Source organism: Asterias amurensis, chromosome 2 (genome assembly GCF_032118995.1).
Source record: "Asterias amurensis chromosome 2, ASM3211899v1".
Classification (NCBI taxonomy): Eukaryota; Metazoa; Echinodermata; class Asteroidea; order Forcipulatida; family Asteriidae; genus Asterias; species Asterias amurensis.
In genome coordinates, this window is record NC_092649.1 from 10,077,013 (window position 1) to 10,097,814 (window position 20,802).

Consider the following 20,802-nt stretch of genomic DNA (forward strand, 5'->3'; position numbering starts at 1 on the left):
CTATCAGAACAAAATGGAAAACCCATTCGTGCATCGAAGTACCAGAAGCCAAAGTTGGTATACACATTAGGTTTTGGGTTATTTCCCGTAAAATATAGTAGAAACTCAAGTGTTAAAATGAATATGAGAATAAAGTCACTATTATAATTATTATTATTTTATTTGCCATAACAACACAAAACAAAACACTAGACAATGATACTCAAAGATGAGCTAGGGACAACATAGTTAACAATACCATGATCCGTAGCCGCACATATACACAGAAATACAAATAATATAGATAAATATTTTTGCAGAAAAAGCAATAAAAAGCAAATAATTATACGAAGCAAAATTTCAGAATTTTGTATGCAATGAAAACAAAAATTACTAGTAGGAATAATAATATAAAAAATGGCTTACCCCGAAATTACCCACAAAGTCATAACTCTGATTTGTATCTATTATTTGCTTGTGTCATTGCAAAACATGTCCTCCATTTTTAGTGCCACAAACAAAATTTATCTTGAGGTTTGTGTCGTTCCAAAATACCCTGTTAAGTAAAAATTTGGGAGAATTTTCTTTTAGTATCACATTCCATCACTAAAGGCCCTATATATATATATTTTTTTTACAATAACAAATAATATATATGAAGATAACAACTACTCAAATTCAAATGTAATAAGGTGTTTCTATACACTGAAAACAAAATTATTAAACAAACACATCGAAAACATTTCATGTCTTAATACAAGTTCTGTTTGAAATTCCTATATCCATCCCCTTGTCAAGAAACAGGTCCTTGAGATTATTACATAAATAAACTAACCTCTGAGACAAGGTAATAAACAAGAATAAAAAATAAAACGTTCATGCCTAAAACAAGTTCTGTTTTAAAATTCCTGTATCTATCCCCATGTCAAGAAACAGGTCTACTCAAATTTAAATGTAATAAGGGGTTTGTATACACTGCAAACAAAATAATGAAACAAGCACACAGTAACTCAAACAAGCCAGCAAAAAAAAAAAAAAAATATATATTTTTCAAGTAAAACATTTCAAACGTGTACATGTAGTTATTTCTTTTCTCTCTCTTTTCAGTTTTGGTCCCGTTAAATAAAATTATAGTCCAGTAAAAATTTTGAGTAACAAAAGTGCATGGGTCTAAATGATTTTTCTTTCCGGAATTGGAGCAAAGAGGTTTCAACTCAGCACCTCAATGTATAAATGAGAAATGTCTTTTTGAGGTTGCCATTGTTTTAGCTAGTTCAAGTACAACCACTGATTACATTATATACACACGAGTGTCACTCTTAATTTACAATCTCTGCAAGTCTGTTAAAAAGAGTTGGTGATAAAATACTACGGATTGAGATTTGATCTTTAACAACATCCAGGGAGCGAAGTTTCGCCTTTAAAAATGTATTTAAAATAGTTTCTATATTGTTTCAATCATTTGTTTGGAAGTAAACAATTCCAATGTACAAGAAATGTACCTTTCTTTCCAAAAGGTAATGTGCATTAGTTTCAATGAATGTTGAAAATGTTGTCAATTTTCTAAACAAATGTTTTTTTGGGAACGAAAGAGCAAACAACAAGTGAAAGTATATGGAGGGCCCAATTTGTATGGCATCGTATACCACAGTTCCTTATTAAAATTACCCTCTTACGGCACCAGATGTAATGTATGACTATGTACTGTTAGTGCAGATTTATGCATTTTTAAAGTCACCTGGAAGTGGTATTTTTTTTCAAAATAAAGCTTTTGTCACTAATATATGTGTGTTGATGAGTTGAATGTGAATAAACAGTTAACTAAGGTTTTAAAAAATCAGTTCTTATGTTATTTACAAATTTAAGAGTAGACCCCGACCCGAGAGGGCGCTGTTCGTGATGTCAATCGAGGCAGACTTTGCCTGTAATGCGTAGAGTAAACACAATTGTAAAGCACATGTACGGACCAAGTCGTGAGTTTCTACGTTTCCAAAAAAATATATATATATTTTTTTTTCCGGCAATGCCGACCAGGTGTATTGCTGCTGAATGCAGAAAAACACTTTTTGAAATGTACCAACTCTCGACTTGGACGTACATGTACTTTGCACGTATGTTTACTATACGCATTGCAGGCAAAGTCTGCCTCGATTGACGTCACAAAAGGGGTAGGCGGAGTCAGCCCCCAAACAACTTTATATATTCTTTAAACATATAAATCGTGACAAACAATTTCTAAAAAAATGGTTTTATTGTTCGTAAGCATATACTCTTATGTTTGAAAAAAAAAATCTATTTCCAGGTGACTTTAAGCAGTGCCATTAACTTCTAGAAACATGTAATATAAATCCAAAGGAATAAATAAAACACTTAAAATATAATTATGTTGGGGAAGATGAGTGGTCCAAATTTGTCAGAGCTTTGGGACATATTGATTAAAATTCAAAATATGGCGTTATTCCCGGAAAACAATCTGATTGAAAATCAAGGAACTCCACACCAGAAGTGGTCCTGTGGTCAGACTTCAGAACTTGTAATCACAAGGTTGTAACTTGTAGGTTTGAATCCTACCAAGCTAACCGCTGATTTTGCAATGACTGAAATGAGTGTTGTTACCGAATCACAATTGCTTGATTTTTGCAACTCATAACCATAGCCTAAAATGTTAAACCAATGTTTGAGCGAGGTTGGCTGTTGCCAGTTTGGTGTTTTACCCCTTGTGGGAGTGTGCCAAGTTCCCTCGATCATCATTAGACAGCCATGTAGCCATGACCCTGCCACAGATTCCATACTCTGACAGAGACATAAACCCTTGTACCCAATCATAAACTTGACTCTGCAGACTCCCATTGTATTCAAATGATTTATTATTTGCAATATTGTGTAAAGTGCACCATTTGGTGTTGTGTGCTATGTGCTTAGCAGAATGACACACACAACAAAGGGAATGGACTAAGCCGAAGTAAACACTTTTCAGCATTCATAACTATGAACCCTGATGACTTATCTTTCAAGTTTCTGAGCATTTACTCCTGTATTGGTTTATTTATTTTCTGCTGAGCACTTTGAACTTTGACCAAAACAAAGTAAACCATGGATATATACAATGCAAGCTTTGTCTGCGTAACATTATTAAATGTTTTCTGAGCTTGTTTGTGTGTATGGTTGTTGACTCTCTTCTGCAAAGATGAAGTCACTCGGATACTTCGCTCTGATTTTGAGCTGGGCAGCTTTTTCGTCTGCTACTGTTTGCAAATGTGAGTTGATAAACTTGTTTTTGGTTTGAAAGAGAAAGTGGTTCATTTATGTTACTGTTTTCGAATTGAATGCTGTAGTTATGGCCGTTGACTGTTGCAAATGACGGCCTCTAACTACTAATTATTTGGCATTACTACTATCCCTGAAACTTGCGAAATAATCTTATATTGCCGCAATAATTCGAACTGGCATCTGCTGTAGAATGGCTAAAATCGCGGGTTCGAATCCCACTCGAGTAATTTGTCTGTGGATTTAAAAACAAAAATCACAGGGGGATAGTAGGCCTACTGAGTAGGTCTATAAAGTGATTTACACACATCGTGTTATGGGCAAAACCAAATAGTATTCTTTATCCCCAATGGCAATTTTAACCCAATTATTTCTTGGTGGGTGCCTGGGTGTGGGTGTCTCTCTATACTATATAGAAAGGTCTGTGGTAACACCATGTAATGACTATCTCTAATGAGTTGGGGTGGTTCTGAAAAGAACCGCTGGTTTCAACTCGACGTTTCGATCACAGTGTGCTGTAATCGTCTTCTGGAGAAAGCTGGACTCTGATGCTGCATGCTGCTTAAGTACTGTGCAGGCGGATATTAAGAACCATTATTTATGCTGGAAGTAGATTTGTATTCGTATTCATTTCAAATTCAACTTCAGCAAATAATGCAAATATAGATATCCAGTGTTGAGGAGGGGTTTTCAAAAGCAGCCCCGGGATATTTATTAAAAGCTTGAATTTCTTCTTGACAACAGGCAGAAGCTCTCCCCAAGTGAGCCTTTAGTTTTGGGAACGTTGCCAATTCAATGTAACATTTTACAGCAGGCTACCCTACCATATATTATGTCCTGCCAAATGTTTGTTCCTTCTGCTAACGTGTTTCCTTCTTATAATGTTTTTCCTTCTTGTCACTCGAAACAATTCACTTGTTTAAGTTTTGGAAATGTTGGCAAAACTGCTGTCGATGATACCCACTGTTGCTGAAGCTGGAAAGATTAAACGCATTATTTTTAGAAAAGCAGAAGCACAAGGTATATGTGTTCTCTTTGTCATGAAGATAACCAGGTCAAGTGCTTTTCATGTTGTTATATATCAACATTAAGTAGCTATTGAGGTTTTTGTTTAATAGGTTTTCAGATAGTTTTCTCGATATGACTTTATTTCATAGAGAAATACTTCACAGAAAAAAAAGTTTTTTTGCACAAACTTTATAATCACATAATAAGCTTTCAAACTAGACCTAAATAATCATTTTTGTATCCCTTTCTGTATAATAGGCCTACCTTTGAATTTATAAAGTCAGTGGTAGTTTAAATGTTCACTACAAATCATATCTTTCATGATATCATGATAAGATACCTTAAACAATTGCTGGACTTTTGCCCAAGGAGGCGAGAGATCAGATTTATGTCAATTTATAAGTAACTTAGTAATAAATCTATTTAACAGAGTATTGCAGAGGTTAAGATTTATCTAAAAAGAAAATGGATGTCAATAACAATGACAACCAGAACATCAACAAGCATAAAATATCACAAGAATTAGCTTATAAAAACAAAAACAAAAACTAAAAAGAAGACAGCATCCTAAGTTTTGCAGCAGCTGTGCCACGAGTGATTGAAGAAAGAAAAAAGAAAGAAAAAAAGATGAGATAATCATGATTATGGCAAATGAGGCAGAGGAGGACATCCAGTTAGAGGGGTCTGACAAGTGATCGAAATTACTCAAACATTTCATGAGCATAACAATTTGCTTGGTATAAAGGATGTGGACAATCATGTATAACGTTTAAAGAATAGTTTCTCCTCTATAAGGAATGTGGTTTTAGAGTAAGGAATGTGTAAAATAAATCAATCTGAGAAACGTTTCATGCATGAATTATCGTTTCTCAGTTTGTGTGTTCCATTTCCGGGTTATTTGTCCTGTGTGGACATAGCCACTACAGATGGAAATGGAATGTTCACAGATTAGTTTAGTGTACATCTACATTTATATAGGATTAAAACATTTCAACTGTTAGGTACTTGTGTATTTTATCTCCCGTCGGCCATGTTTGTTGTCTTTACCTCAGCTGATGTGCATAGATATCAAGCAGTCCCCCAGTCATACAAGATAGATACCAAACACGCCCTCTACGGTGTCCTCAAAGCTTGCCCTCCCGTCGGTGCCGAACTTGATGAGAATCTACAATATGAGATCCTGAATGAAAATTTGAGACGTGGAGTAAGACTTCTGAACTCCAGAACCGGAGAATTCATCTACGAGTAAGTTTGCCCCATCATGAGCCCATTTTAAGATACATTTTCCAGGAAAACTTCATTGAAGGAAAACGGCCAGAAAATTCTGCCTAAAGATAACTCTAGGGGTTAACATTTTGAATGTTAATTTCCCCCAAGAAAGTAAGTGGCTGTACATTCATCGTTCTTGAAGAAAAGTTATATATTGTAGACACAAGTATAGTCGCTGTAATCAGCAACAAAATTCACATATGACATTGTATCTGACTAAATGATAATGTGATCTGTAAAATAATATAAGAACTTTAAATCCCATACCAGGAAAATTAAAACTGCCTTGATTCAAACAGTGCAAAACACTAAAATGCTATAGAACAAACTATAAAATCAGTATCAGTGATAACAACCAATGTGTATGACACAATCGTATCGACCCTATAAAACATTATGCTTAATTTTGTTTCTACAGGCCAGCTGGTGACATTGATGGCATAACCACGTTCTACTATCTGGTCTCAGATAGCCAAGGAAGAGCCAGCCTTCCGGCAAAGGTCACCATCAACATTAGGAGTAACCCCAGCCTGCCGCTGTTGGAGGTTCACAATATCACCTCAGTAGAGGGTACCTACGTGCAGCTCGGGGTCCAGGCTTCATTAAGTGCATCAGACAGCAATGGTGAAGCTAGTCTGAAGGTTTCATTGTGTAACTGCAATCAGGCGTTGGAGTGTAACGAGGATTCGGGTAAGATGCAATTATTATCATGTCAACAAATATTACGGAAATATCCGAAACGAAACAATGATAAGCTGCTACATCGAACACCCCAATACCTTTTAGAACTGTGCACAGCTTCAAAAAATACTTGAAAAACCTACTTATAACTAGTATCGTTTAAAATGACACCACCCGTCTACACGATTACCATGATTATCCATTCCAGTTTAACGAGTTTTGTAATTTCTTAAGTAATTGGGTTCCTGTAATTTTCCTTTTTGTTATCAACTCTCAGTATGTATTTAAGGCTGCATAGCAAACAAGTTGTGTAAAACAGTTTAATTACAAACAAACATTGTTTTGTGTTATTTTTTGCTGCATGTATTATACCTTTCACTGTACTTTTATTTCATCAATCAAACATTGCTATTGTTATAAACTAAAACCAATTAGTTTATATTTTAAAGGGTCCAGGCTCTGTACAAGCCTGGGCTTTTTCCTGGTGCCCTCCTCTTACCACCCTTTGTTCTTTTTTCTTGTATGTTTGATGATTATTTATTGTGATATTTGGAAATAAAAAACAAAACAAAACAAAACTTTTTTGCCAGTAGTATTTGAAATTTCCTAATGCTCACTTCCATCCTAACCACCGTTTTAGACTCATAACTAGGTCGACTCTCATTTATCTTCGCTTGGCACCATCTTCACTAAACAATATCATAGACCTTTTCGCAAATATCGGGGCGCGCGCGTAAAGCTTGGAATTAGGTGCATTGTGGTCTAGCTGGTAGCAAAATTTGATTCATATCTATCCCACAATGCACCTCATTCAACAGTCTGCGCTTGCGCATTGGTATTTGCGATAAGGTCTATTATCATGTATGTATAGCAAGATGTGAGTGCCTATTGACGCTGCCGACTGGATGGGTACTAGCCGATGGAATACAGCGACGATATGAAAACGATGAGCTGAACGACTTGGACGCCTCTCATCTCAACCTCACCCTGAAGTAGGTGCCGAATGTCATCTCATTTTGTTTAAACTTATGTTTCAGTTTAACTAAGACAAATTGAATAGAGCGGGGTTTGAACCTGTTACCTCCGGATTAACAGGCCGGGCGCTCTCTCTAGCCCTATGTTGGTGGTAGTCTCCCTCTATTTTGTCCATATCCTTTTTCGGGGTGCCAGTCAGAAGTCATTCTCTGACTGACGATCACACCCAAGTTTTTGAAACAACCATCAAGTAATGGTTGAACAAAGACATTTACACATTTTTTTCCCCCAATTAAAAAAAAATTATAAATTAACCAACACATGCATCATGTGTGATGAACGGTAGTATGCTACTCACCACTTTCATAACCACTAGTAGTAGTGTCCATGAATATTTGAGAATGAAGTGTATACATCGATGTGTTTTTGCAGAACCCAAATGCACAGTCATGGGTTGCTTTGCCTTGATGTACACGCTGTCCACTGGAACATCTACTTGCAACCTCAGCCCGTCTCGTCCGTCCAGCGTAGACTCCACATCAACATCACCGCTACGTCCCCCCAAACCACCGTGCCGGGTCGAGAGGCCCATGAACCGTTGCAGTTGGAGACCAGCGAGGGACAGGTCATTCAGTTCGGCGGTTTGCGGATACGGGATAGTGACTCCACCGAAGGAATGTACCGTGTTAAGGTTTCAGTGGACCATGGAGGCATGCTGAGTGTAAAACAAGATGAAAATTCAAACGTCATTTTCTATCCAAAGGTATCAAAGAACCAGATTGATAAATTATGAAAATAGAACCATTATAAAACGCCCACCGCATGTTTGCAGATGAGGACTTTTTAAACGCAAGCTTTCGCGCTTTGTGCTCCACAGTTCATTTCTATTTGTTCAACGCATATCACATCCAAGACTTTTACAAAAGCTTGGAAATGCATTATGATGAAGGCCACTTTGCTAGTCTTTGTTAAGCAAAAACATAATGTCTCAAGGATATGGGTCACTATATAGACCAACACTAAACGAATTTATTTCCTTTCTTAGAAGATGTTTATGGTTAAGATTTTCAAATTATAGCATTTTCTTGAAATGTGTGAGGAGAAACACACCTTTGAACACAAATGAACACCAAAGCTGCCAACTAAAACTAGTTATGCAGAAGGCAATCTTTCTGTGTGTCCTAATGAACAGATCTCACAATCTCCCGGATTATGGAAATAATATAACGCAATTCTAAATATCTGCCTGATTTTTGTACAAAATCTTCCCGATGGCAGGATGCAAATCTCTGATTTGCACAAATGAGAAAAAAAAAAACAGCATTTTGATCAATTTGGCAAGAATTGTAATTTTTCTTGATAGGAATCCGGTAGTCCGGAGTGGGAACCTATAGATAATCTGAGAGAATATGAACAGCTGGATCGCTTTGAAAACTTCTATGAACACTATGAAGCTACTGATGACGAACAGTCAAGAAACAACGGGAAGAAAAACCTGATGTTTGTTGGTGAGTTTTCCCTCTTGATTCCAGAACTTCTGATGAACATGAACCTCGCCAATTTCCTACCCCCCACCCCCCCCCCCCCCCCATCACAGATAGTAGTTACAGGCACTAGACACCTTTGGTAATGGTTAAACACCAGTCTTCTCACTTGATGTATCCCAACACATGCATAAAATAACAAACCTGTGAAAATGTTGACTCGATCGGTCATTGATGATACAAGAGAGTAATGAACAGCTTCAGGCCTGAAGTATTTTATTATCTGAGTGAGAAGTTAACTCTACGTTACTTCAGAGGGAGTTGTTTCTCAAAATGTTGTATAATATCAACAGCTCTCCATTGCTCGTTACCATTCAAGTACGTTTTATGCTGAACATTATTTTCAGTAAGTACTCCCCCGATTTCCAGGACATTAGAATAAAAAAAAAAAAACATTCTTAAGGATCGAATCTACACAGCAAAGTAGATGACATGGTTTTACATCAAACTGAAATACACTTTTAAGTTGTATCACTGTTTGTGTTTTTGTTATAGGATCACTGGATGGTATTAATCGAGTCCTATCCAGTATGGTGTTTGTGCCTTGGTGTCCACAATGGCCGACCCCTCCAAACTGGAACATACCAGAATCATCTTGGATGGACCCGTCAAGCCTTGATCAAATGTTGAGTGATGAGCCGTTGAAACCTGCCATCTGGCCTCAGTGGTTAGTTACACAACTTTATACTTATCTTCTTATTTTGTATTCTTCATCTGTCAAGTTGTTTGCGTCATCGCTGAGCCGTCAAGTGTACCGGACTCGAAACTCTGGTGTTTCTGATCAGCAGAGTATGGTTCAAGTCCCGGTCTTGACACTTGTGTTCTTAGGCAAGGACGCTTTACAGTTTTATTGCTTCATCCCTCAGATGGGACGCAAAGCCCCTATTATGTTGTGTTATTCATGTAAAAGAACCCAGTGTTTACCCTGGGCCCAATTTCATAGAGCTGCTCGGCACAACAAAAACTGCTTAGCATGAAATTTCTTCCTTAATAAAAACAGGATTACCAACCAAATTTCCATTTGTTGCATATTGATGTTACTGGTATTCAAGTTTCAACTGTTGTTTGCTTATAAATCCTCAAAATCACGTGAAAATTTGGTTGGTATCCTTTTTTTTTATCAAAGAAGAAATTTCATGCTAAGCAAATTTGTGTACTTAGCAGCTCTATAAATTTGGCCCTGGTGTTTCTGGGTGTTTCTGGGTGTTTCTGGCATGGTTGGCAATTCATGTGCAACTACCTGACACTGCCACCAGAGCTATAGAGTCTAGTGTGCTTGACCGCTCTGCCAGGAACAGTCACAGTAGATCAGGCCTACATAGAAAAGTGTAAGACCTCGTGTTTATCTCCACCGTACAAAGCCTCATACCACAGAACTACCTTGTTAAAATGTTTTTCAAATCCAGGTATCCTCGCTTCTGGTATCCATTCCCGCAAAAGACTTGGACCTGGTGGCCTCGAGTCATGCCTCCATGGTGGATGAATCAAAGCTGCTCTGATTGGACGAGCCGTATTCACGTTGAGACCCAAGAAATAACACCAGAGACATGTGATGCAGAGAACGAGGATGATCAACCGGACGTCTCTCATTGGTTTGCTGATGTTCGTGTCAATACGCGCCACTCGGAGCCCAAGAGTCTGATCACAGAGTAAGGAAGTTTTCCTTGGCTGTCTAGACGGTCGGGTTGGCGTAGGTCCCTATACCCTCACCCTCAACCTGTATAGATCCAGCTGGGGCACTATGTGGATTGTTTGTTTTAGTCCCTACCTAATTTCGTTGATTTTCTCAAAGAAAAACTCTATGGGGTTTTCCTCTTACATCCAAAACTGAAATTTTCCTTTTTATGGGGTTCTAAGAAAGTATATAGATTGAGTTCGACTATTTAAGAATCCAATTGGCTTTACAACCGGAGTTTAAAAATTGAAGAAAAACAACGAAAAGAAGTATGTTTTAGGGAGAACTAATTATTATTAAACCTGGTTTGACATTGCAGATATAAACCAATTACTTTTTACACCAGGCCAGGCATATCAATGTTGACAGCGGCTAAACATGTTAGAGTGGTCTTGTTGGTGATAGGCAAAATCTCCAAATTCTTTGCAATGTAAAAAAGGGATTAATTTTCAGACAGCTTCCTATTTTTCGTGGCTGAGCGGTCTTGGCGGTGGACTTTAAATCTGTAATTTACAGAATTTGGGTTTAGGTCCTGACCTGGTGAGTCGTATCACTTGTATAAGCGATGCTCTTTATCATAATTGCTTCTCTTCACCCAGTAGTACAAATGGGTACCGGTGAGAGCTGGGACAGTAACCTACGATAGACTGGCATCTTATCTAGGCCACGGAATAAAAATATTCTTAGTTGTTTAATGCCAAGGAAATCGGATATGGCCTGTGCCTGATGCCTTATTGGCATGTGGACAAACACATTTTCTTTACTTACCCATTTTCCCTAACATTCCGCGGTTTGTGTTGTTTCTTTGCAGTAACTTGTTCACCTACTTCCCTGACAATGCTCGCTCCTTCCTCGTCAAAAACCTCTACATCCGATCCAAGGAAGAATTCTTCCAACTCAGAATAGATCTTGAGGTTGTGGAGAAAGAGGTGAGACAATGTTACTTCTTGAGTTGAACAATTTGGAACTACGAAGTTACATCAGGAATTTTGACGATTGAATTTCTCTCTCCCCCAGCTTGCAACTATAAGGAATACAGGCACGAACAGGCCATCGTTCTCTTGCAGTAACGTCGCAGAATGTACAGAGAAACTGCAGAAGATTGAAGTCACACTGCGCGATGGTGTACGTGTACAAGACGTCTGTAAGATAACTATAGAGGTAAGATCGGAGGTGTTTTTGTAGTGTTTTTAGTCAAACCTTATAATTTAATTAGTTAAAAAACTACTCAACTATGCAGGATACGTCGAAGGTGCACAGAAAAGACAATTACTAAACACTTACTACTCTAGCAAAATAATGTTAAGTTTCTGTAAAACTTTGTGATAGGCCTACTATCTAAGAACGATGTATTGCCAACATTATGGCTACTTCATTGTTTCCACCTTTGTTAAGACTGCCCTGGACTGATAAACCTTGGTAGAAGCTGTTTTTCTTGAATCTGATGAAGTTGTCGTTGCTACAAAACTTTATGCAGATATTGTTACTAATATTCCATAATTAAAGTGCTGGAATTTATTTTCCTTTCTGCAATTACCCGACTATAACCCACCACTTGTTTTGAACTTTGTGGCAGATCCGCATGTATAAAGACAACTCGGAGAGACTATCTGATTATATGATGCTATGGGGTTATAAGTCAGTGTCGGAGTGTATAAACTACATGCATCATGACCAGGCTACGACTATCGCAGCGCCTGAACTACCAGTTATTGCCAGGCAGGGGGAAGCAAACATTCCGCTGGGTATAACGTATTCATCGTTACGTATGACACCATCTGGTAAGAATGAGACTGCAATGTCTGGGGCCCTTCTCATTGTAGTTCAAGTTAGATTATTTTTACACAAGCAGAAAATAGTATTGTGTGTATTGGGGTCAAAGTAAAATAACTGACAATCGAAATTTCACACCCATCCCATTGAAATCCCATTAATCCCATTCAAATTTTCAATGGGATCCCATTTAATCCCATTGACTTTTTTACACTGGGAATGTCTTTCTGGGAATTTGCAGTTCTAAAAATGATTCCTTTCACTTGAACTAAAGTGTACAACATTTTATTATAGTAATTACCCATGGAATTACATGAAGACAAAACCATGCACATCTCCTGTTCAGGTATTCTTCACGCCAAAATCTATGCCGAGCATGGTCTGGTAAGCGTCACAACCCAGGACGGCCTACGTGTCTACATGGACCACATTGGACAACATGAGAGGATACCAACCTATTTATGCATTGCTGGTCCGGCTGACATGGTCATTGCGGCGCTGCTCAGTGCTACATTCACTCCGTTTAAGAACTTCAAAGGACGGACTTCGGTGAAGGTAGACTACAGGATACCATCGACGGCTATGAGAGAAACATTTAGACTGGGTTAGTGTTCTTCTTTGGTAAGGTTGAACAAAAAAAAAATCACATAATATTCCGACATGACTTTGTTGAGATTGTCATGGTGGGAAATTTGCATTAATTTTTTCTTTAAAATGCTTTTAGGAAATCAGGAAAGGAGTAAAACAATTGTTGGTTACCGCGCGCGTCCAGCTAAAGTGATGTTTGAAAACAGTATAACATTTAACGGGGTACAAATGTTTCACATGTACTTTAAAGAGGGGGCTTCCAGGTAATTTTCAATGTTGTGATCCACTTACTTTCAATAGAGTCTTAATGAAAACGGGGGGGGGGGGGGGGGTGGGGGGGGGGGGGTGGGCGACAACTTTCTGAATACACCCCTTGGTTCTCATCTCACAGTTCTGGAGATTAATTCAACGATTTTTAAGAGTTTGTTTTCTTCTTTAAAAAATGACCAGACCCATAAAATAGTAATCAGTGCACAAAAGACACCCCAACTTAAAAGAGAGTAATCAGTGCACAAAAGACACCCCAACTTAAAAGAGAGCAGAACACTTTTTCTGTAATTTTGCAATTTGGTTTTCAAGCTTTACCTGAATTTTCTTTTTCGTACCAAGACGTACCACCCCCAATGAAGCGGTTGACAGTGGATGTTCAAGTAGTGAACGGTGAGCGCCCTCTGTTGCCGCTTCTCCTGATGCCAACCAAGGTGTGCATCTCTGAGATGCAACTTCTTCCTCTGGATATGATGAGAATTGAGGGAAGATACAGAGAGGATGAGTTTGTCACAGTGTCACTGGTGGCATCCAAAGGACAACTGCTGTTAGAAGAGCAGAGAATACCCGAGATATGTAAGCAGGACTTTTGTCTATAAAACTATAAAGAATACTTGAGATATTTAAAGACAGCGGACACCTTTGGTGTTATTGTCAAAGACCAGTATTCTCACTTGGTGTGGCCAACATGCCTAAAATAACAAATCCCTTAAATATTGGACTCAATTTGGTCATCGAAGTTGCATGAATATAATGAAAGAAAAACACCGTTGTTGCACAAATTTGTGTGCTTTCAGATGCATAAATTATTATAAAATACTTCAGCTGAAGTCTTTAATAATTCTCAAAAACTACGTTACTGTACGAGGGAGCAGTTTCTCACAATGTTTTATACTGTCAACAGCTCTTGATTGCTCTTCACCAAGTACGTGCTTAATAAGCTAACAATTATTTTGAGTAATTACCATAGTGTTCAATGCCCTAAGTGGTTGCTTCTGTCTGTGTATAAACTGGAACACCTGGGATATGTTAATAGGACCGTGTCCAAAGTAGAATACCTGAGATATGTAGGTACGACTGTGTTAACTTAAATAAATGAGATCTATATAAGTATTGTGTATATTTACTCAGTCAGTTTCCCTTGTGGTTTACAGCCTAATATTTAAACGAGAATACATACGATCTAAAGTAGGACTGTGTCTAAACTAGAATACCTAATATGATATCAACAGTTCAAAATATTTTGTAGCAATGACTTGTCTTCATAAAATTTTGACTGTTTTGAATCTATGCTGCCCTGAAATTCGCCCTTGTCACTTTTGTGGCCTTGCTGCTTACTTTGTGACCTTGTGGCCCTGTAGTAGACATTAATTGAGCTTATTTGATTCATTCCTTCATATAGATGAATGTCCAGCTAAGAGCCCCCACCTTGACGATGAGGAATCACTGTGTACTGAGGAGTGTAGTTACCATACAGCTTGCCCTGGTACTAAGATGTGCTGTTACCAAGGATGTAGTAGGGTCTGTATGGAACCTCAAATGGGTCAGTATTGCCAAGAAATAAAAAACAAAACAATTTAGGGTACAATGGACACTGGAAAATGTTTATAGTTACAAGAAATGAATTTATTATTAATGGTTTATTTTAATCTGAATAAAAAACAAAAACCAAAAGGTTGACAACAAGAGATCTTATCTATTGCTTTACTGTTCAAGTAATTGGATGATTGTTTTGTGCCTTATGCAAATACGCAATTGATAGATCAACTGTGCCAGCCTGTAGTGTGGTATTATTATTGTTAAATATAGTCTTCCTGTGCATTGAAAACTCATTTGTTTAAAGCTGCTTTTTTTGTAATTTGCTTATTTGTATCTTGTATCTTTCTCTCATTGTTTATTTTATTGTTCTCATTATGCGCTTAGAGGCTTTTTGCATTAGGCGCTTTACAAATGTCTTATTATTATTATTATTATTATTATTATTAAATACATCTACACAGCATACAGTCAATCCTTCTACTTTTTGACCATTGATATCACCCACTGTTGGTTGTTAATGGTAGATAAACTATTTCAGCCTGTATGATATCAGGTGGTGAATGCATATACACATAGTACACAGTCAACCCTCCTACTGTATGACCAGTTCTTATCACCCACATAATTAGAATAAGGGTGCTTTTTGTTCGGTGCTCTTAACCAGTCGGCCATGCACATTTGATTTTCCTTTTGATTTCCCTTTTTTTTTTTACGTTTCCTCAGCGGCTACAGTCAATGCGTTACCGAACTCTACCAATGTATACATGCATGGGAAGATCAGCACACTGAACAGAGTACTGGAGGCTGAGAATTTGTTTTACCTACCAAAGCCATGTCAGACTCATGACACTGGGCCGATAATGACAGAGCATGACACCATCAGAATTGAGGTGAGAATCATTCACGGAGACTTTCTGGCACTATTTGGCAGCACTAACATACCCGCTAATTGTTCTCATTGTTCTCTGAGCACGGCACACAACTTCAAGTGCAGTGTTTATTTGCTGATTTATTTATACTGGTTGTGAAGGCAATGATAAGAAAGCGAACTTAATCTCCATACTAACCAAGAACCCCATGAAAAGAAGCCCATCAAAGGAGGTTCGTTTTAGGTGTGTTATAGGAAAACCCATAGATGGTTTCATTAGAGTGACTTATACATGCAATAATGATACTCATAACTGGATTTATATAATGCTAAAGACCAATATAGTACAAGCATTAGGGCCTACAGCATAAATGCATGACAAATTAAGTGAGTCAAATGTACATGTATTGTCTGTTCATGCCACCAGTAGGCTCTATAAACCGGTATCTGGAATTATTCACACATGCCCTTGAAAGTGTGACGTCATCAGACCTTTAGGCTACCTATTATTTGTGCAAAATGCTTTGATTGTCCAAAAACTTCTTGGAAGTTAAATTATTTTTTGAAGTTGTTATTGTTATTTGTAGATTATATCTTCACGTAACCCAGAGGGGAATTCACTTCTGCAAGATTTATCTGTGGATATCGTCTGCAAAGCACACATTGAGAAAGCAGCCACCAGAGGTATGTAGTGGTTAGATTAGCACCAGGATTCAGTTGCATAGAGCTGCTTAAGCAGGAAATTAGAGTGCTTAAACATATTTTGCTAAGCAAAAATAAGCAAGGTACCAGACACGGATTGTACAAGTCACATTATACTGGTAATCCTTATTTTGGTAAGCATAATTTTGTTGTGCTAAGTTTTCGGCTAAAGTAGCTCTTTAAAATTGAGCCCAAAATGGCACTTGATTAATGCTTTACATTACATTGATTAAAAGAGAGAACAATTTTATGTAAATTTTCAAATGATAAATTTTCAAATGATATACTGAAATGATTTTATTGATTCAAATACAGTAAGCATTATATACCACAAAGGAGCAGTATACTGAGACAACTTCCACCCTATTTTATGTAGATCTGAACCAAGGCAAGATTTAAAAACAAAAAGTCAATCAAAAATGACTGTCAGACAGAAAGTAAGCTTTAAAATTATATTTGTGTAAAAAAACAAAAAAACTTCTCACTGTCTGAAATCCAATATCACCTGCACCATACCATCATGCAATCTGGTATCACATTCACTTGGTCATTGCCTCTGTGCACACAGTACACAGACACAGATTAGAGTGCAAAGTTGGTCCAACACACAGTGTTCTACCATACACAACCGAAGCAGTTGAATGATTGGTTTAAAATGGTCTTGCTTGAAAATGTTGGAGACTTTTACTCTTTGTTTGAACAAAGACAAATTTACTAGAGTGGGACTAGAACCTGCGAAGTGCGAACTCTTTATTAATGTGCCAGCGCTCTGCCAACTTAGCTATCAAATCTAGCCCTACTATGTGCGGTCTCTCTATTTTGTCGATATATTTGTTTGGAGTGATGGTTGTTAAAGATATATACCACATCTTTCAGCAGAGGAGAGTTCAGAAGAATGCACCGAGGAATGGGGTGACTGGTTGGACTGTGAGCTTGAAGGGGATAGGATGTGTGGGCGTGGCTCTCAGATTAGAAGGGGGCGGTGTGGATTACAAACTCTGACGCAACCGAGGCCATGTTTGGTCTGTGGTGAGTACTACAGAATAGTAATTACTACAGAATTTAACTAGAAATTCAGTATTGTTACGTTACAAAAACGAAATGTAAGTGAATGATGTCATCAAATTTTACATTTCAATCTGAATTTATTATAAGGCCTATGTGTTTTCTTTTTAAGTTTTTCCTTTCAACTGCTGGTTTGAACCCGCAACTTTAGTATGTTCTGATTTGTTATATTCGTTGAATCTTTAAAATGTAAAATATTATGCCTGGTTATAATGATTTCCCTACACTTTTTGTGTGTGTGTGTGTGTGACATAGGATGCAACCCTGTTGAAACAGTCATCCCTTACCCCGTTGCCCACGTGCCAGACTGTGCGGCATTGGATAACCCTGTTATGCGTTGTCCTCCAGGCTGTGACGTAGAAGCGTCTCATATGGAAGATCATTCCTTCAGGTGTTTTGAGCCTTTGGACGGCATGGTACAAAAGATCAAGTCTATTGAGGTCCATGATATCTGTATTTGTGAAAGTTGCCTTAGGCACAGAAAGTAGTAACAAACACCCCATTGGGACAGCACTTGTGAAACAACGGGAAGTGTTAAAGCGTCTTAAATCAGTATTATAACATAATTAAATCTCTCAACAAAATTTTGTCTTGTATACGGTGACATCCAATCAAGGTAGAATTAATGTGTAGAGTGTTAATTTGTTTTTTACAATATGCTGCTATATTTCCTGATATAATTGTGAGTAATGTTTTTTTTTGTAAAACGTGTGCTGTTATGTTGATCAGCAAGTGAACTAGCTTTATGTTGACAAACATATCTTCAAAAGCAGGAATTAGTAGAAGCTACAACAAGAACCTGTAGCTTGGACAAACGGTAAGTGGTGGAATGTTTGTTTAACAGCAGGTTATTTTTTATTAAGTTAAAGACACTGGACATTATTGGTAATTGTCAAAGATAAGTTTGATGGTAATAATTATTTTGAGTAATGACCAATAGTGTCCACTGCCTTTAATGTGACGAAATGAGTATGAAAATAACAAATTGTAGAAGTTTATATTAAATTTTAAGTATAAAAATATGAAAAATTCTGAGGATAGTGGTTTAGCAAAGTTGGGTGGGTAAGGGGTAAAACGACATAGAATTGCAGGATGTTTTTTTTTACAGCAACAAAAATAGGGGGAGTCAAAATTTATGCCTGACTCGGTGTGTGATAAGCAATTCATGTGGAGCTTGTTGATTGACACTTGGCTGACAATAAAAGGCCCTGGATTAAATTCAATAGAGATTGGGTTAAGCTTAATGATGAAATCGTGAGCACAAGATTCTCCTAATTGCTATGTACAGATGTACGAACGCGTATAATTGTAAGCATAATGTTTAAAGCGTGGCTTTTTATAGGTATATTTTGTGTGCAAGTTTTTGTTTCAGCAAGATTTTCTGATAACTGCAATGTTTGTCATTATAACCTAAATGATAATAAAACAACTGACATGCAGAATCATAGTATGTTCTGTTTGTTGTTTTTTTCTTGTAAAATTGTTCCTTGCAATTATGGTTTTTCGGGTGTACATTTAGTAATGACATTCCAAAGTTTTTGGCTAATCTCAAGTACAAGGGGACTGACTGGGTACATTTTAAACAATTTTGGTTTTAACAAAATGATTGGCTGGAGCAAGATTGGAACCAGTGACTTACATATTAATATACAAGCGCCCTAACAGCTGAGCTATGCAGCCCTATAATGGTGGCAGCCTACCTGTTGTGTGAATATCTTTGCTTGGTGTTGCGGGGGCAGTCACAAGCCGTACAGCTGCTAACTGGCCAGTGATTGAACAAGCAGAATTTTAACCGTTTAGAAATTGGCTAATCTCCAAATTCCTTTGTATAGACTACATTTACTCAGCTGAGAAGGGGCGGGTCGGATGTGGAATTTATGCAAAAATGTTGACTATTTACATTGGAAAGGGACATACCGTCGCGCGAACGGAACACAAGCAACTATATAATGGCGTTCAACATGTATGCACTGTCGAGACCACCGTACAAAATTACTTTGTATTAATTCAAAGTAGCTGGTCATCTGTGAATATATTTTGTAACCTTCCCAAGAAAATATATTTCAACAAATCCTATGAAAGTTTGTGTCGGGTATGGTATTTTCGTGTCACAATATGCCCTATGTAGTTTGAAGAAAGTTTGAAGAAGAAAGAAGACATGCAAACAAAAACCCGACAAATCACATACGGACAGTTGGAGGTTGACTTCTTCTACTTCTACTTCGCTACTCGGCAAAGTCCCATGATGGGATATCACACCAAGATAACTAAACCTCTTCAATAAAAATCAGTACGCTTAGCATTCATTCAGTGATCCTGGAGTTTTCAAGAAATGCAATATTTTTACGCGTTTTTAATAGAGTTAAATTGTAAATGCTAAAAGTAACCTGTTTGTATGACTTGATGAACACAATTTATGAACTGCCATATTTCCAGGGTCATTTAGATCGTTTAATGTGAACGATGCCGATGATTTGTTTCACTGTGAAAATTTCAACCGAGTACAATGACAGTGTCTACTTTGTGAAATCTGCAACAAAATGTCCAAAGTGTTTTTACACGAACGTCGAATCCCGTATCAACCGCATACGTGGCCGCAGCATTAGCGAATGGACCCTCAGAAAGCTGCGAAACGATCTTGCATAAATAATTTTGTTCCAGATTCAAATATATTTTTTATAACTTAATGGGATGCTCCGTAGGGTAACGTAACATGGAGGTAGATCTATTTCTACCTCCATGATGCAACGGAGGAGTCGAGCATGGGCTTTGACCCTTCATTACCGTATCATGTCAAGTTAGCTTTCGGATAGACATTACACAATTTGTTTCGTGGACATTAGCACAGTATGACCCTACATCTTAAGTATTATGTTTATGATCTGCAACTTACCCATGCTTTTGGTTACAGCAGCAAGGTTTTCTTCTGTCACACCCAGGTCAAAAACACCAGCGCATAGAGCCCTTCACCAAAATACTAGCAGGTACATCACTATTGCTCCATTACTTTGTAAAAGAACGCCTAGCAGACTGTGTGCACATGTTCATTTGAATTTGGCTCACATGGCCTGGGTGTGCGGTTAACAAGAGATGGACTGATGCACGCCCTGCCAGGGGGTGTTGAGGATGCGAGGGGCGGACCGTACCAAACAATCAGGTGGGTAGAAATAAGTCAGAGGTAAAACATACAACAACAGGATGAAATTTGAATTGTTGTTGTTTAATTAGGGCAGTTGTCTACCCGAACATTTTCGCCTGGGGGCAAGCGGGGAAATACACAATGGTAAAAAAACAACTTTACTTTTGATTTATATATGTTTTTTCTTGTGGAGGGTCAAAACAAAAAGTATAAAATAAATTCATTAATACCTCAGACAGTTTCGCCATTCCTATTGGGGGAGAGCGCGTCACATGGGTGTGTATAAACCTTTGTTAATGACCAGTAAAAAGTGATGAAACATGGGCGTGACACGCGAGGTTGCGCATGTGCTGATAAGATAGTTTCTTCATTCCTATTGGTTGAGAGCAACGGTCAGGACAGTTGTGCCACATCACGCGATACGCGCGACGCACACAACATTCCCTTATAAGGAGTTGTTTAC

General features: G+C 37.8%; 1 protein-coding gene across 2 annotated transcripts; it reads left to right on the forward strand.

Annotated features, from left to right (window-relative positions):
- Positions 1-2,812: 2,812 nt before the first annotated feature.
- LOC139954208 (uncharacterized) lies at positions 2,813-18,647 on the forward strand. Of its 2 annotated transcripts, none has more exons than XM_071953924.1 (18): positions 2,813-3,236; positions 5,307-5,499; positions 5,942-6,213; positions 7,076-7,196; positions 7,612-7,942; positions 8,543-8,687; positions 9,219-9,390; positions 10,130-10,372; positions 11,210-11,327; positions 11,416-11,559; positions 11,975-12,179; positions 12,518-12,775; positions 13,369-13,602; positions 14,429-14,569; positions 15,289-15,455; positions 16,021-16,117; positions 17,012-17,164; positions 17,456-18,647. In XM_071953924.1, the coding sequence occupies exons 1-18, from the start codon at positions 3,167-3,169 to the stop codon at positions 17,686-17,688; spliced, it is 3,297 nt and encodes a 1,098-aa protein (XP_071810025.1). In that variant the 5' UTR covers positions 2,813-3,166; the 3' UTR covers positions 17,689-18,647. The 2 variants fall into 2 exon arrangements, with proteins under 2 accessions (XP_071810025.1, XP_071810026.1); XM_071953925.1 differs by having other exon boundaries at positions 2,823-3,236; positions 17,015-17,164.
- Positions 18,648-20,802: the final 2,155 nt, after the last annotated feature.

Bases quoted from the DNA above. Each gene is read 5' to 3' on its own strand.
- LOC139954208 (XM_071953924.1), top strand. From the start codon at position 3,167: ATGAAGTCACTCGGATACTTCGCTCTGATTTTGAGCTGGGCAGCTTTT. The intron at 12,180-12,517 runs GTAAGAATGAGA...TCTCCTGTTCAG, and splicing joins GTTACGTATGACACCATCTG to GTATTCTTCACGCCAAAATC. The intron at 15,456-16,020 runs GTGAGAATCATT...TGTTATTTGTAG, and splicing joins ATGACACCATCAGAATTGAG to ATTATATCTTCACGTAACCC.